The 18,132-nt window shown below is 42.1% G+C and overlaps 1 protein-coding gene across 4 annotated transcripts in view; it reads left to right on the top strand.

Moving 5' to 3' along the window:
- TJP2 (tight junction protein 2) overlaps positions 1-9,396 on the top strand; it is a 134,267-nt gene extending 124,871 nt beyond the window's left edge. For 3 of the 4 annotated variants that reach the window (XM_061200357.1, XM_061200358.1, XM_061200359.1), the window contains 6 exons: positions 1,210-1,310; positions 2,534-2,746; positions 3,878-3,988; positions 5,190-5,519; positions 7,326-7,411; positions 8,449-9,396. In XM_061200357.1, the coding sequence (XP_061056340.1) occupies positions 1,210-1,310; positions 2,534-2,746; positions 3,878-3,988; positions 5,190-5,519; positions 7,326-7,411; positions 8,449-8,614 (1,007 nt within the window). In that variant the 3' untranslated portion in view covers positions 8,615-9,396. The remainder of the gene's footprint in view (positions 1-1,209; positions 1,311-2,533; positions 2,747-3,877; positions 3,989-5,189; positions 5,520-7,325; positions 7,412-8,448) is intronic. The other variant, XM_061200356.1, reaches the window with a different exon arrangement.
- The last annotated feature ends 8,736 nt before the right edge of the window (positions 9,397-18,132 follow it).

The following is an 18,132-nucleotide window of genomic DNA, read 5'->3' as shown; positions in this document are numbered from 1 at the left end:
AAAGCAAACTTCTGAGTTTGCATCCAGGCTTTTCCACTGGTTTGGTGCAAGGCCTTGGGCTAGTTACTTTCACTACTGTGCTTCAGTTTCTCACCTGTAAAACAGGGATAATAGCAATACCCACCTTGTGAGGTTTGTTGAAGCATGAAATGAGCTAATCCATGTAAGGTATTTGGAAAACTGCTTGGTCAGTCGTAGTAAGTACATACATACATAGAAAATGTATGTTCCGTAAATACACACCTGTACAGTTTCATTAATTTATGTCTATATTCTAAAATGTTTAATCCTATCAAAATGGTATTCATTTAAATGTTATCTTTAGTTTTTTATTGGAGATAACATGTACCTTGGTATATGTTTTTCTCACTTATAATGTTCCTGTCTATGTATTGATCTTTAAAATACAGCACATTTATATTTGGTTCAGATGTGTTATCTTTGCCCCTGAAAACACACTGTTTAAAAACATATTTGGGAGTTTCCTGGTAGTCTAGTGGTTAGTATTTGGCGCTTTCACTGCCATAGCCTGGCTTCAGTCCCTGGTTGGGGAACTGAGATCCCGCAAGCCGTATGGCGCGGCCAAAATAAAAACAACAAATTTTTTAAAGGTAGCTTTTCTGAAAAATAGACATTCTTTAAAGAAATTAATCCATTTTTAGCTTTATAACATCCACCTGTAATGTAAACTCCAACAGCCAGATCGTAATAGGTTTTTTTAAAATATAAATTTGTTTATTTTATTTATTTTTATTTTTGGCTGTGTTGTATCTTTGTTGCTGTGCACGGGCTTTCTCTAGTTGCGGCGTGTGGGGGCTACTCTTCGTTGCGGTACGCGGGCTTCTCATCGCGGTGGCTTCTCTTGTTGCGGAGCTTGGGCTCTAGAGCGCAGGCTCAGTAGTTGTGGCACAAGGGCTTAGTTACTCCGTGGCATGTGGGATCTTCCTGGACCAGGGCTCGAACCCGTGTCCCCCTGCATTGGCAGGAGGATTCTTAACCACTGCGCCACCAGGGAAGCCCCAAGATGGTAATAGTTTTAATTACATTAGACTAAAGGGATTTAGTGTTCAAATATTTGTAAACACTTTCTCTTTCATCTGCCAAAGTTTTAACTTAAATATGAAAGTTAGGATAAATTATATCCAATGGGATTTCTAATAAAAATTTCTCTGGAAATTGAGGCACACCTTTTGGTTTGCATTTCTATAGCTACAATCAACCTAAATTCAGCCAACGATAGCTGGTTTGGCAGCCTGAAGGACACGATTCAGCATCAGCAAGGAGAAGCAGTTTGGGTCTCCGAAGGAAAGGTATGTGGCACAGATACTCTGCTGTGAGGTGAGAGTCCGCGTTCTGAGTTTTTTCTCCAGAGGGTAGTGAATGTAGTAAAACCATGCCCATTTCAAGTGATCCCAACACGTGCATCAGTAGTTCGAAAATTTATAAATTCTCTGAAAAAGTAATAAAATGAAGGGACTTTTACAAGAAAAGCAGAATGGGATGTATGAAGCCCTACATTCACTTCCCTTTTGCTTTTAACGTAGTAACTAGTGTTTTGTTCCAAGCACACTAATCAGAGCTTACAAGACCTTGTGTTGAGCTCCACAGCTTATTACTAAGGACTTGGGAAACCCAGAGTGGAGAGGTGAGGCCGAGCTATGTGGAGAACATGGTTAAAAATTAGTAGAAAGAAGAAAAGCTAATGGAGTTTGAATCATTGGCTTAGAAAGAAGTTTGGCAGAGAATGTGTCCTAGGGATTTGAGTAGGTGATGAGAGAGCATTGGGTACTTGTATAGGCGCCTAACCTTGGCTCGCATCTCATCTGTGGAGGCAGTTTACACACAGCCCTACTTCAGGGAGGAAGCAAAGAAACTATAGAATTCCCTGTGGTTCTAGGAGCCTTTGGTGCTGGTATTCTGTGGTCCAGATAAATTGAGGTAGTTTGTGAGACGTTAGAGGTACGATTTTTGTTGCAGAAGTGCCTCCATTACCAATTAGATGGTTGAGCCTAGTCTTGCCCTTTAGGAACTGCGTGTTTAGTCAGAGTATCTAGTAGCATCTACTGAGTGCTTATACCCACTATGGCTTTGTGCTAGCCTCTGTGGTGAGAACAAGTTGAACAGGACATAGCTTCTGCCCTCAAGGATTTGAGAATCTCATGGATGAGCGGAGAGGTGTGCAGCTAAAGGCAGCGTGCACTATTGCTAGGAGACAAATACAACAGAGACAGCTGGAGGAGGGCCAAATTCTGGAAGAAAAGTGCAACAATCTGAGGAAGGCCTGGCTCAGTAGTGGTATGTAGGATGGATGGTGGCAAGGAGAGATAGGGCGGAGGGTTTCTAATCTGAGTCTCTGCACAAAAATTAACATAGTAATTTAAAGCCAAGTGATTTCAGGAAGATAAAGGTGACTTCCCTTTCTAGAACAAGTCAAGGTTTCAGTCACTTGGCTGTGCCCTTGGGAATTTTCTTGAGTCCTCACTCCCAGGAGCCATGTCAGATCCCACTGACCCTCCAAAACAAATTCCTCTAGATGGAAGGGATGGATGATGACCCCGAAGACCGCATGTCCTACTTAACCGCCATGGGCGTGGACTATCTGAGTTGCGACAGCCGCCTCATCAGTGACTTTGAAGACACCGACGGCGAAGGAGGTGCCTACACTGACAATGAGCTGGATGAGCCGGCTGAGGAGCCTCTGGTGTCTGCCATCACCCGCTCCTCGGAGCCGGTGCAGCACGAGGAGGTGAGGCGAGGAGGCCGTAGGCTGCCCGGCCCTGGGCAGGAAAAGGAGGTTCTGGCGTTTCACTTGAATTCCTCTGGCCAGCTGTTTATTCAGGGTGCTGTGGAAGGTATTCCTAAGGGTTGGAGCGGATGATGTCTAGGGAGCCTCTCGTTCCAAGCCAATGCCTGTATGATTGTGGACGTGGTCCATGGGGGAGTGGGACAGGAACTAAGCGGTGGGAGAGCTTGAGTGATCAGCACTCATCACACAGATGCTGTCGGGCATGACGTCATGATATCGGGCCAGCTGTCCAAATTACAAGTGGGACATTATTTTACAATACAGTATTGGTGTATTTACTTGTAACCTTTGATTAGGTCTCTCTCTGTACTCTTAGGTATCCGTGCTTTTTCTTCTCCACCCTACATTTAACCTTTCTAATCTTGCAAAAACTCCTGTTTCCCCATCAGTTTCCTTCTCTCTTGTATTTCAATTTTTTGATTGAGTTCACTGATTAATTATATGTCTGATCTCATGTACTATGCATCCACTGACCAGCGAATAGACAGCTTCTGTGATCCTAGGAATCACATTGCCAGCACTAAGGACCAGAGCGATTATTAGTTACACCTCAGAGAACATTGGGATAATTACCTTTGTAGACAAGACTCTCCATATATTTGGATAATTAATACTGTGGACTTCTCTTTAGCAGTTTAGCTCATTTCAATGAATGATTTTATTCTTTACGAAGTATAAGTACCAAAAATACAAGTTGAAAGGAGGAACAACTCACCATGACCAATTAGTATATACTGCTGGACAAGTTGTAAAGAATAAATTAACTCATGAAAGTCTGCAGATACAGCTGAGCTAATGCTTTAAAATGTTAACAGCTGTTAGTTACAAAAGAGATTTTAGACTTTAGGAAGACCTTTTGTTTTCGTACTTTAAAGGGAGAGATGCAGCTAGTTTTGGGAAAATGTATCTTAAGCACTTGCTAGTGGGAGAATATGCCTGGTATCTGCCTTTTCAGTAAAGAAGCACTTGGTCAGAATTCCCACAAGTTCGAAGAACTCCAGCAAAGCAGACCAGTGCTCTCTTCTTTCTGCTGGGATGTTCTTGTTATGAATGAACGTTTATGTCTTGTAGAGCATAAGGAAACCTAGCCCAGAGCCACGAGCTCAGATGAGGAGGGCTGCTAGCAGAGATCAACTTAGGGACAATAGCCCGCCCCCGGCATTCAAGCCAGAGCCGCCCAAGGTACGTGGCTGGGAAGCCCAGGATGGGAAGGAGAAGAAAGCACATGCCCCTGGAGCTCCTCGCATAGCCAGGGAGGAGCACGCACAATAATATGGCATTGGATTATGTTTTTGACTCACCAGGTTCTCTATTAGAGCCTATCTTTTGGCCTTTTGGGTGAAACCAAAAATTAGGAAAAGGTGAAAAAGTAGAATGGAAAGGCAGTTTTAGAAGAGTATATAATTTTAGGACTATTAGTGTTTGTTTCCTTTTGTTTTGTTTTATTTGTTTGTTTGTTTATGTAGAAAGAATAAAAGTTTGATAAATACTGCATGCCCAGAATCACCTGTCTTAGAATCTGTTTTTCTTCTTCTGTCCAATTAAATTTTTCTGCCCACAGTCTGATTTAGATGCACCTGAAAAATCCTTCCTGGTGACTTGCTAAAGAAAACAATCACCACCATTGTTGACAATGCGTCTCATTATGAGGACCATTTAATTTCTTTTTTAAATAAACCATTGTCCAGAACAGAATCAATGCGAGGACACATGGGCGTATGTCATACGATGCTTTGCCCCTCTCTGAATCAAAGCTATGACTATAGCTTTTCCTTATAACCCAATAAAATTTCTCTCTCTAACTCAATACTTTAGATAAGAAGAAAGTAATAATTGATTGAGCTTTCAGAAGTAATTGGTGACCTCCTAAAATAGATCAGTGAAAATTGACAAGCAGGCCTAGGATGGAAGTATGAAGAAAAAGTGGCCATCAGCGTGATATGCTCCCTCCCCGCTCCCCACCCCAGTCTCCTGCACCTCTGGCTGGACCTCCGGGCCAGGGCACGCACCCTCGGTGTGGTGTGAACTCAGGAGCCACTATTCCATCCTGAAGCCTGACTTGTTCTGAGGTCTTCTCCAAAATTCTGATCTCCTCTAGTACAAAGTGAGGTCTGATCCACCTCTAGCACTTGCGGGCCTCCTAGCACGTCCCCAGCACCCTCTTGCTTTCCTGAGCACTTAATTCTCTCCTATAGGGAGTGAGGTAGGGCTCCGGATGCTAGATCAGTGGCCGTGTGCCTTGCCGTATTTGATTCCTTGTCGGAATGGAATTTGTTGACCACCTTTGGAAACTGATCAGGAAATGGAGTGTATTAAATCACTAATAGAGATTTGAAAATAAACCAAAAGCTCACGGTTAAAACTATGTCATTGCTCTCTGCAGGTCAAAACCCAAAACAAAGAAGAATCCATTGACTTCTCTAGATCCTATGAATACAAGTCAAACCCCTCAGCTGTTGCCGGTGATGAAATTCCCGGGACATCTACCAAAGGATGTCCACCTCCTATTGCAGCAAAACCCACCTTTGGACGGCCTATACTGAAGCCGTCCACTCCCGTCCCTCCCCCAGAGAGTGAGGAGGTGGGAGAGGGCAGTGAGGAGCAGGACAGCGCCCCCAAGTCTGTCCTGGGCAAAGTAAAAATATTTGAGAAGATGGATCACAAGGCGAGATTACAGAGAATGCAAGAGCTCCAAGAAGCGCAGAGTGCAAGGGTAATTCTTTTCCAACCACTAGGTCATCTTAGCATGTCATCAGTAAGAATTTTAAAGAAGTTTCATTGCAGTATAATGATTTGCAGTCCTTTTGCCCCTGCCACAAACATGAAAGGATGTTCACACGCGTGATACAAAGGCACATCCTGTATGTGTGTCATTTCCAGATGGCCAGCTATCAGTGCATCCCTTTTTCTTCCAGTCAAGAAAACCTAACATTGTAGGCGAATAGGATTCTGCCCTTCATACTTAAGAACTTTGTATCAGGTTCTAGAATGGGGAAGTGTGACAAGAGAATCAGTGGCCTCTTTGAAATGGTTTTTTGTTAAAACAGTTGATAACTGAGTTTTAATTTGCTCCCAGATTTGCCATAGAAACTGTGCACACCTTGGGTGCTAAAATTGAAAGGCCCGTAGATTGTCCTTTTTGATACTGTTTGAATTTTTGTGCCATGTGCACAAAAGCCTTTCAGAAGCCAGAGAAAAATTTAAGCATATTCTGCCCAGTGGTTATGGGAGTTTTTTTCATTTAAGTTTGTCACAACAGTGGCAGTGCTTCTGAGCCTTTTTCTGGTTTTCTTTTTTGTTTTTTTGGTGGCGGGGGCGGGAGAAGGAAGGATTTATTACTCACTGTAAGTAAGGAGAACACTGGGGATCTTTTCTCAAAGTAGCGTCTCCCGAACTGCAAAACTGGGGAGGTTTTAAACTAAGGGTACGTGCATATTCATCAGGGGGCTTGAGCAGAGAATTCAGCATAGAATTGGGGCAGAGCTTGACAGAGTCCAAGCTTTAGCTGATTGAAGTCAGGAGGGTCAACATCATCATTCCATCCTCCACCTGGCTGGGGGCCTTAGTTCCTGGTGTCAAGACTTACTGAAGCTCATTTTTTTTTTTTTAACATCTTTATTGGAGTATAATTGCTTTACAATGGTGTGTTAGTTTCTGCTGTACAACAAAGTGAATCAGCTATACAGACACATATATCCCCGTATCTCCTCCCTCTTGCGTCTCCCTCCCACCCTCCCTATCCCACCCCTCGAGTTGGTCACAAAGCACCGAGCGGGAAGCTCAGGTTCTTTATGTCTCATCTCAGAAAGAATTCAGTGAGAGATGAAGTGATAGATAAGAGGTGGATTTATTTAGAGATACACATTCCATAGACAGGACACTGTTCATCTCAACAGGCAAGAGTGGCCCTGGGAGAAACACTCCACAGACAGAGTGTGGGCCATCTCAGAAGGCAAGAGGCCTCTTTTTTCTTTTCTTTCTTCCTTTTTTTTTTGGTGGTAAAATATACATAAAACTTACCATTTTAACCATTTGTAAGTGTTCAGGGCATTCAGTATATTCACATTGCTGTGAACCACCTCCACCATCCATCCCCAGAACTTTGTCATCCTCCCCAGCTGAAGCTCTGTATATGTCAATATTAATGACCCCCATCACCTCCTGCCCCAGTCCCTTAACCACCATTCTACTGTCTGTCTCCATGAATTTGACAGCTTAGGAGCCTCATATAAGTGGAATCATACAGTATTTGTCTTTATGTGACTGGCTTATTTCACTTAGCATAGCGTCCTGAAGGTTCAACCATATTGTAGCATGCAGCAGAATTTCATTAGTTTTAAACATTTTTCCTATTTGACATATACCACTAGGCATCACATACAACCCTGGAAACTAGAGATTTGCTTCTATTTTTCCTCTTCTCCTTGAAATGGGATTGGAAAATGGAACCAGCAGGAAATGAGCAAGCTGACTGTCTAGTCATTCATCCCTTCCCTCTTTTTTTTCTTAATCACCACAGATTGAAATTGCTCAGAAGCATCCTGATATCTATGCAGTTCCAGTCAAAACACACAAGCCGGAGCCCGGCCCGCCCCAGTACACAAGGTAAGAGCTGCTCGGAAGGTATAGGTCTAAAAAAGGGGCTTGTCTAGGACTTGGATGACGAAGAAAGAATTTTTTTCACCTACATTTCGAAGTAACAAGAAGGTTTTTCTTTTTTTTCCTGGTCAACTGCTTATTCAGTCAAATTTAATTGTAAAGATCATAGAGTCAAAATTTTATGGTAGTGTTGATTGTGTGCTAAAACTGACACAGTGTAATCATTGACATTCCAAGTCAGTCCCATTAGACCCATTGGAGCACAGATGTGTTAAATTATGTTAGGATAGCACATGAGCAAAATTCCTGCGGCTTAGATGCCAGTTGTTTCATTGCTAATATTTTCTAGCTCTTAGCCAAGCTCCTTAATTCCTTTGCGTCGCCTAGCAAAGTCAGGCCACTTGTGCTGAGCTGTGGTCTGAACGGAAGATGACATCAATCGACCGGTGTTGGTAAGATGCTTTATGTTTAAAGTGCTACATAAGCACTAGTAATTATCACAGTGTCTTCCTGTTGAGGTTTTACGCTGGATCATTTCCTGCTTCTGAGAATAGGAAACAAAAGAAAAAAATCACGTTTTCTTGCAGCCATTCTGACTGGAAACTAGAGTCTAGTTTTAACGCAACAGAAAACTAGAGGCAGATTTCTTCTTTACCAGTTGAACTGTGGCACAGCCTACCAGGTGGCCCCTGGCAACAGAGGGGATTTGGTATAATTGACTGAAACTGGCAAAGAACTTGCTCTGCTTGTGAGCTTTTAGCCAGTGAGCTTAGGAAGGCACCCGCATCCGGCTGGAGAGTTCTTAGGTCAGGGAGCATGTGGCTGGCTTCCCCGCTCGCTGCTCAAGTGGGCATTGGCCTTGACCTGTTATTCCCATCCTCACTCCTACCACTCTGGGAACCTGGAGCCGGGCCAGGAGTGCCCTGGTTTGTCAGCAGAGTGCGACTCAGGTGAGCCAGCCATCCTGGGCAGTTGACCACTGCGTGCATCACGGGCGGGGAGGCCCGAGCTTTCGGCTTCATGTAACCCTCTCACTTTGTTAGTTCCAGGTCCCCCGAGCCGCAGAAAGGTCCTGCCAGACTTTATCAGGATCCCAGAGGAAGTTATGGCAGTGACGCCGAGGAGGAAGAATACCGGCAGCAGCTGTCAGAACACTCAAAACGCAGTTATTACGGCCAGCATTCCCGATACCGAGACACGGAATTATAGATGCCCGAGGATTGACTCTGGTGCGCCCCGCAGCCGCCCCCTCAGAGCAGCACTCCCACCAACCGTGGGAGGATGGTTCTTTGCAGTTTTGATGCACTGTGGAGATGTAGGGGCACTCCCTGGGGAGCCCAGGGGACTGAGTCTGGGATGCTTATGGCTTTTGGCTCAGAATTAAGAGAAACACTACCGTCTGATACTGTTACCTGCTTCAGTGGACCAAAATCTGTATTAATTCTGTTTGCGTATTTTTAACATATATATTAAGAAATGATAACTATTTTTCCTCATTAATAGCTGCCTTCCAGGACCGTTTCAATAAGAGACAGAATGTGAAAAAAATAAATAAAAATACCGTCTGACTCAAACTGAATTCAAAGAAGTATTTTATTACAACTATGTAAGTGCCTTTGATGAGAAGTGTCTTAAATTTTCTTCTTTTGAAGCTTTATGCAAAGCCATAATGGACTAAAACATTTTGACTAAATTTTTATACCAGTTTAAGAGCTATGGTTTTCTCTGCACTGTGTCATCTTTTCAAGACATTTGTCTTTGTAATATTTTCCATAAATTCTGACTGTATATATAATAGCTATACTTGGTAGTTTGGCTACCAGCGCTAAATAGCTTGAAGACCAAGGAGCTGGTATAGAAGTATTTTGTCTGTCTGTTTAAAACTGTGTGTTCCACGAAAGCAGATACTTGAGAAAAACACATTCCCAAAAGTGTGTGTATTGACTGCAGTCAGTTTTATAATTTAATAAAAAGGAGGACATTGTAATCAAGGTGCTTTGTGGTGGATTTCTACACTGCTTCCTACTTTGAAGTGCAGCTTTTATTTCAATTACTGATCATAAAAGTGAGGACATTGCTCATCGCTGAACATTGGAAAATAGAGACATATGAAAAAGAAAATAAAAATTACTTATAGCCCCATCCCTCAGATAATTTTGGTGCATTTCCTCCGATTATATATTTGTGGATGTCCATGTGTGTAATAGCTGGGTGTACACTGTGCAGTTCTCTTTCCTACTTTTTCTGTTTGAGCGTTTCAGGTAGGTAAAACTCACGCAACATCATTGCTAATAACTGCAGAATAATAATATATGCCGTGACCGCTGCTGCATAAGTAGATAGTTCTGCTAGTGTTGGCCGTTTGGATTATTTCCTATTTTTTGCTGCTTTTTACATGAGATGCACCTTTTTATATATAATCCATTTTTGTATATCAGTGATCAGCATTCCAGTCTTCTTCTGTAGGTAGGTACTCAGAAACGGAATTACTGAGTAAAAGCAGAGGAACATTTTTAAGACTCTTGATGTTTACTGCCAAATTGCTTCCTAGAAAAGTTGCATCAGTTTATATACTCCTGCATTCACTCTTAAAGGCTAAAATATGTTTAGAATTTTAAACAGCCTAGGAATTTAGTTTGTGTGAATCAAAAGTACCCTGAATTTAGGAAAGGAGAAGAGTCTTGGTTCCATTAAGGGCTTTTTGTAATATGAATTCACACAAGGATGATAAGCGTGTGTTTAGCCGAGTTGGTAATTCAGCTTACTCATAACTGAGTTACATTATACATTTATCCTTGGTTGTATCTGTCAATTTGGTGCTGTAATTTATATACCATTCAGTGCAGTACCTTGAATTGAGCAGGCTTCAAGGCACTGACTCAGATCTGCATATTTCATAAATAAAAGCCACCTTTTGTGGATGGAAAAAAAAAAAAAAACCAGGTTAAATATATGATGGTTTAGTTTGCTTGTGTTCTTTAAATGCAGGAATGAGCCCTTTTGCAAACTCAAGGAAGGGAGGAGAGGAGGATTTTGATCAGGAGCTGGGCTGTCATCTGGCTCCATTGTGATGCGTGAGGTGGTGCAGGCAGGAAGGAAGGACCTCTGTTCCCTAGAATGTCCCAGTGGTGCCCCGTGGGCCACCAGTGTCTGCCCCACACCTTTTTAGTTCATTTTCAGCTTTGTCCTAGGGAGGATTTAAGGCTGCCTACAATGTATGTGGAGTATAAGGAAGAAAAAATGGTGCTAGGCAAATGAGGAAAGGGAAGAATATCAGAATAGGAAGGACAAACATGAGTGAGCATGGTGTTCACTCTACATGGAGGAAGGGGGGAAGTCCCAGAATCCTCTCATCTCCCCCATTCTTCTTATTCTGTGGGGTCTCATTTTGCCTCATGCAATCATGACCACTTACTTGCAAGGAGGATTTTGGAGGTCCATTTCTTACTGTGTTTTTCTTTGTAGGGCAGTAGCATAATTCTGAGGGCCATTCAGTAAATGTTCTGGAGAAAGCACCTAAAACTGCAGTGTAGAAACATCGCTCTGACTTCTGATCTAATCCAGAGAGCAATTCCAGAGCATTCAGGGCCATTCCCTCTCAAATAGCAGCATGACATGCATGAAGCCCCAAGGAAAATGCGGTATCCATCTTTCTGCAAAATCCATTGTACTCAGAGTGGGTGGTGGGTGCTTAAAACACAGGGTAGATCATGCAGCAGAGTGCAAACCTCACACGAATTTGTAGGATAAAACAGGGGACTTATGTGAAGTTTCGTACCCTCAGCAGGTCTCTTTGGGGCACCTTCTGCCCTCCAACCTGAGACTCCCCGAGTCTGCATGGTAGTCCTGCTTCATGAGCAGGGTGTTCAGCCTCTGCTGGTTAGAGAAGTGCAGCATAACCTTCTATCCATCCCTGACTTTACTGCTTCTGTCAACCGCGCTTTTGTCTGGTGAAGGAAACAGCAGTAGTTGCGGGGTGGAGGCTGGGGGAGATGGTAATTTGGGTAGCAGACCCCAAGATCAGGTTTTGAGTTCAAGTAGTTGGTTTGGGAAATACAAGGAAACTCTACAATGGGAGACCAGAACTTAATCCCCCCCAGGAAATGCTGGTGAATGGTATGAAACGCGTGCCTCAGAGTTTTCCCACCCAAGTTGGGGGCAGGGGCTGGGCTGTTTGTTCACCAGCTGGCTTCAGACTGACTGAGGGCTGCTCAGTGCAAGTATGCTTGCTTTTTTTTTTTTTTTAACATCTTTATTGGAGTATAATTGCTTTACAATGGTGTGTTAGTTTCTGCTTTATAACAAAGTGAATCAGTTATACATACACATATATCCCCATATCTCTTCCCTGTTGTGTCTCCCTCTCTCCCACCCTCCCTATCCCACCCCTCTAGGTGGTCACAAAGCACCGAGCTGATCTCCCTGTGCTATGCGGCTGCTTCCCACTAGCTATTTTACGTTTGGTAGTATATATATGTCCATGCCACTCTCTCACTTTGTCCCAGCTTACCCTTCCTCCTCCCCGTGTCCTCAAGTCCATTCTCTGGTAGGTCTGTGTCTTTATTCCTGTCCTGCCCCTAGGTTCTTCGTGACCTTTTTTTTTTTTTAAGATTCTATGTATATGTGTTAGCATACGGTATTTCTTTTTCTCTCTCTGACTTACTTCACTCTGTATGACAGACTCTAGGTCCATCCACCTCACTACAAATAACTCAGTTTCGTTTCTTTTTATGGCTGAGTAATATTCCATTGTATATATGTGCCACATCTTCTTTATCCATTCATCTGTTGATGGACACTTAGGTTGCTTCCATGTCCTGGCTATTGTAAATATTGATGAGGGAGAGGGTGTCCTGACCCTCCTCCCTCTCCTTACCCCTCCCCCACTCAGGCAAAGCAATGCGGAGAAATGCAGAGGCAGGCGGTTGACAGGCTGGAGCATGCAGCGGTTCAAATCCTGAGGAGCCCTGACTGCTTGTAACGTGATGATGATTGGGCTATGAATCTACTGAGCCCTCCAAGGCGGGGGATTTTTTCTGTCTAGTGTCTTAGAATGAGCTTGGAGAACACGAGAAGAACAAGGGAACTATCCGCTAGGGAGAGTGGAGGGGGAAAGCCTACGTACCCATATTAGTCAGGGTTCTCCAGAGAAACACAACCAGCAGGATGTGTGTGTACAAATAGAGATTTATTTTAAGGAATTGGCTTATAGCACTAGGGAGGCTTGGTAAATCCTAGATCGGCAGACTAGAGGCCCAGGGAAGACTTGTAGTCTGAGTGCAAAGGCGATGGCCTACTGGCAGAATTCCTTCTTGCTCAGGGAAGATCAGTTGTTCTATATTCAGGCCTTTAACTGACTGGATGAGGCCTGCCCACATTATGAAGGACAGTCTGCTTTACTCAAAATCCACTGATTTGAATGTTAATCTCATCCCCCAAACACACTCACAGAAACATCCGGAATAACCTTTGAGCAAATAATCTGGCCACCATAGCTCAGCCAAGTAGACACAAAATTAATCATCTCGGTATCCTTACAGGCTACCCCTGCAGCTGTACTTCTTAGCCAGTGTTAAAGCATGAGTGAATGAATGAACAAATGAACGAATGACTGAATGGACCAAAAGAAGGAAAATTACATATATTTACACATCTTTATAGATTTTATATGATATTTATATAATCACATATGCATATATTATATATGTACGTGTATTTTGTTTTAAATAAAGAAGAGTTAATTTAGTTTTAATGAGTAGAAAAGCCCTAAAAATTAAGAGAAAACAGGGAATTCCCTGGCGGTCCAGTAGTTAGGACTCAGCACTTTCACTGCCATGGCCTGGGAGCAATCCCTGGCTGGGGAACTAAGATCCTGCAAGTTGTGCGGCACGGCCAAAAAAAAAAAAAAAAAAAAATTATGAGAAACAAAATGAATAAAAAGGATTCAAATAATAGAGTTGAGAAGTCCCAATAAAAAAATAGGTGACATTTAAAAATAATATGTAGTGGGCTTCCCTGGTGGCGCAGTGGTTAAGAATCTGCTTGCCAATGCAGGGGACACGGGTTCTAGCTCTGGTCCGGGAAGATCCCACATGCCGCAGAGCAACTAAGCCCGTGCGCCACAGCTACTGAGCCTGTGCTCCAGAGCCCACGAGCCACAACTACTGAGCCCACGAGCCACAACTACTGAGCCCAAATGCCACAACTACTGAGCCCGCGCACCTAGATCCCGTGCTCAACAAAAGAAGCCACTGCAGTGAGAAGCCCGCGCACCACAACGAAGAGTAGCCCCCGCTCACCGCAACTAGAGAAAGCCTGTGTGCAGCAACGAAGACCCAACTCAACCAAAAATAAGTAAATAAATAAATTTATTTTAAAAATTAAATAAATAATAAGTAGTGAAATGAGATTTAAAATAAAAGGCTCAATGGCAATTAAAATATATGTGTGTAAATAGGGAGATAAATACAACCCATTGCCATCCTACCTTGTATTTTACTTTTTTACTTTTTAAATTTTTTTATTTTTTGGCCATGTCACGTGGCATGTGGGATCCTAGTTCCCCAACCAGGGGTGGAACCCGCGCCCCCTGCAGTGGAAGTGCGGAGTCTTAACCACTGGACCGCCAGGGAAGGCCCCCTGCCTTTTATTTAAATCATGCCTATATGTACATAGGTATAAAATTGGCACAATCTACATTCCCCAAACTAGTGGTTGCAATGGCAATATAGTATTTTGGTATTTATTTTGTGCAATAAAAAGTGAGATGTGGTTTCATTGCTTCTACATTGTCCTCAGATGCTATTCCTCCTCAGAGAGGGCCAGAGTCCAGGTTCCTCTGTCCTTCTGAGCTTAAGTCTCTCCAGGAAGGATGGTTGGGGAAAAGATATTGACTGATATAAATCATCCTGGGAGAGATGCGTTGAGTTAATGAGAGTAGATCTGTCTCTGAGAACGAGAGAAGAGAGGAGTAGAAAAAATGAGGGGGGGCTGGAGCTGGACTAGAAACTTCCCCAACGCCCTTTCTCCTCCTTCCCAAATCCCCCACTGAATGCTCTCTTTGCTTTCCACAACCCGCTCCTCTCCACCCCCACCCCCTCACCCCCACCCCCGCCATTCTAAAATAACTCCATTATGGACTACTGTAAGTATAGATGGACCAAAGGATCTGTGAGAAACAAATGGTGAATACACATAAACCTCATTAGAAGCCCAGGAAGAGGGAATTATAGCAAGATACTTTGGAAGGGTTTGAAAGAGCGGAGGGATGGATTCTGAATCTTTCCAAATGAATGCACCTTTGAGCCAAAATATAAATGACTCAAACTTCAGGCATTTTAAAATATCAAAATGATGTTTTATACCAATGAATAAACTGGCATTTTATTACTCAAAAATAGTATGATGGCCAGGATATAAAGTCAATAATCCAGTCCCTTCCCCAAATCAAATGTTAGTTCCCCCCAGAGCTGGTTCCCTCATTATCCCTATCCTGCTGAGGCAGCCCATAGAGGTTATGAACTCAGATTCTGGAATCAAAATGGTTTTATGTTTAAACCCCGATTTTGTCAGGTATTAGCTTAGAACCTTGGGCAAGTTACTCAACTATCTTAAGGCTCCATTTTTGCATTTATAAAATAGGGATAGAAAATTATAACACTGTGTCGTGGGTTTTATATGGCACTTTAATCAAATGATCTGCATAAAATGTTTGCAATAGTAGCTGGCACAAAATAAATGCTCAATAAAAGTAGCTAGTAATATAATTCTCAGTGGTTTTCCCATATCAGTTTAGAAATCTGAGTGGTGTCTGACTTTCTTACTCTTCATCCAAATGATGACCTACTTTATTCTACGTAAAAACTATTTTTAATTTGTCTCTCTGTCCCTTTTCCCACAGCCACTACCCTAGTTCAGCTGGTTGTAAATTCTCTAATCCTCCACTAGCTAACAGGCATAATCATCTTTCTAACATAGATCTGAGAATGTCTCCCTGCTGCTTAAAAAAACAGTGATGACTTCTCCTTGCCTAGAACGAAGTTTACTTCTTTCATTTTTTTATTGAGATATAGTTGGCATACAACATTGCACAAGTTTATGGTGTATAACTTGTTGATTCGATACACTTACATATTGCAATATAATTACCACCTGGGTGTTAGCTAACACCTCTATCATATTATATAATTATCATTTCTTTTTTGAGGTGAGAACAATTAAGATCTAGTCTCTTAGCAACAAAGTTTAATCGTTAATCATGGCATTCAGGTTTTCCTACTATTTGTCCCTGTCGAGTCTGTTCTTCACCCTTCTCTGTATCTATGTTCTTTGCCTTGTGACTTTACAATTCCTTCCTCTAAAGACTCAATGTATTTCCCCACCCCTTGGCTTTGGATTGACCATGTGACTTGCTATCCTGCACCTCTGCCATCCCATGCCAGGGAACTCCTCAGGCTACCTGCTGTGTCCCAGGCAGGATGAGAGGGATGTGGAGCAGAAACATTCTAACTGAGCCCAGCTTAGATCAGCAGATATATGAGAAATATGACACAAGTTTTGTGTTTAGCCACTGAGTTTGGGGTAGTTTGCTTTGTAACAATAGACCCCCAAATCCTTTTGCAGGCAACTTTCTCCTGCAAAGTCATGTATGTTCCAACTTCATAGGGGACTTCTCCTCACTGCATTTCTTGAATTCTCTGCTGTTTCTTCTGCTGGGAATACCTTTCCCTTTTCTTCACTGTTTTTCAAAATCCTAGGCATTTTTCCAGGATTTTTCCAATCAGCTAATATATCACATTCTCTGGCAGGCCTTCTCTGATGCCCCCAATCCAATTTAACACTGACTCCTTCAGTAAGTTTCCATAGCCCTTCATCTATATTCTCTGATATTCTAGTTACCAATGTACAGAACTGCTCACCACTCACTTCTAAACTTCCTTAAAAGGAGTGTGTGTGTGTGTGTGTGTGTGTTATTCATCTATGTATACTCTTCAGTGTCTTGCATATATTCCAGAAATGTTTGTTGGAAAATGGAATGAATGAATGAAGGGAGAAATAAATTAAATGCAGTGTCTGTGTTTTGTCACAAAAGCATGTCAGTGACATAAGATTTTCTAACATTGTGCCCAGTTTAAACTTCAACACTGATAGCTCTGATATAAACTGGAGAACTTTAGTAAAACAAGTTGAGAAAAACTATTAAGAACTTAGTTTGGCTAGCAAAAGACAGGCTAATATCGAAGTATAGTTTTCAAAAGGATAAAATTATGATTCTCATGCAAATATAAAATGAATCCTTGTCAAAGATTTTTTTCAGCCCATTACTTAATGAGGGAACCAATAAGATATTAAGACTGGTTTAAAGAACATCTGAGGAACTAGTTATAGATAAGCAATTAATTAAGCAATATTAGAATAAGAATTCAGAGTTAAATAAAAACTGGTTAATATCCTACAGGATAGGAAATGATAACCTTTGTCTTTGTCTTTTCCACCAGGCAGAAATTATTTGCATCTCTACCAGACAAAAATCTACACATTAGCGTGCAATTTGACTCTGTCTGGGAACTTTGATCAATAGTTTTAGCCCTCATCAGTCACTATGTGAATTATTATGCTTCATAGTCACACAAAAAATATTTTGTAGATCCTTAGAAAGATTTGTTCTCTAAATTTGGATTATAGCAGGAATTTCGGTAAGCTAAGTCAATGAAAAATATTTATTGAGTGTCTCTGTGCAGATAAAACACAGGCACTATGTACTGAATATGAACTATTCTCTGCCTTTCAGAGGTTTACATTGCAAATTACTTTATTTGCCTGAGAAATGCCTAAATTGATAATCTGATCTGTTCTTTGCCACAGCCCTGCATAGTAAGAATGGCAGGTGTGGCTATGCCAGTTTTATAAGTAATCTATAACTTAGTTGTATAACTTGTTGAATCCTTCAGCTGATAAAACACATTTATAGTTTGGGTTCAAAACAAAGTTTTCTGCTTGTGAATCCAGTCTTCCAGTCTTTCTTTCTAGAGTCCCCTTCTATAGGATCTCTCAAAATAGTTTGTTGATCATGTTGTATTGTTTTCTATTTGCAATTAAAATAAAAAAAGCACTTTGAAGCGGATTCTGCAAATTGCCAGAACCTATGGAACTAATCTAGTTCATAAACATGTTTTGTTTGGCCTGCACAGGGTGATGAAATTTTTTTTTTTTAATTTAAAAATCAGCAGATTTTACGTACAAGTCCAGATTGGGGGCTTTCCTTTTAAAAATGGTAGATGTGGCAGTTCTGGGCGCACATCTTTGCATGGCAACCATAGGCTGGGGCTGGGTGTTTGCTGCCCCATATAGAACCCACCCAGGCTCATTTACTAATATGACCTTCATGACAGGTGAGGGCGTTGAGTCTGCAACCCTCCCTTACCTCTTCCCTGCATCCCTTCCCCACCCTGGATGCTGAGTGTGCAGCGTCCACGCAACTGCAAGGGATGCCAGTGTTCTGAACGTGCAGAAGGAGCTCTGCTGCTCCCTACCATGGTTTGCAACTTACTCTACAAGACGGGCCAGAAATTTCACCTGGCTCTAGAAAGAACTCATGAGTATAGCTCTTCAGGTCCTGTTCTCTGTGTCTACTACAGTTGAAATGTGTTGGAATAAGAAATAGGGATTTGGGAGAAGGTGACAAATATATTTTTGTTGCTTAGAAAATTAGCTCCCAAAGCTCTGCT

Source organism: Eubalaena glacialis, chromosome 9, assembly GCF_028564815.1.
Source record: "Eubalaena glacialis isolate mEubGla1 chromosome 9, mEubGla1.1.hap2.+ XY, whole genome shotgun sequence".
In the NCBI taxonomy this organism is placed as follows: Eukaryota; Metazoa; Chordata; class Mammalia; order Artiodactyla; family Balaenidae; genus Eubalaena; species Eubalaena glacialis.
This window is presented reverse-complemented; position numbering and strand designations above follow the sequence as displayed.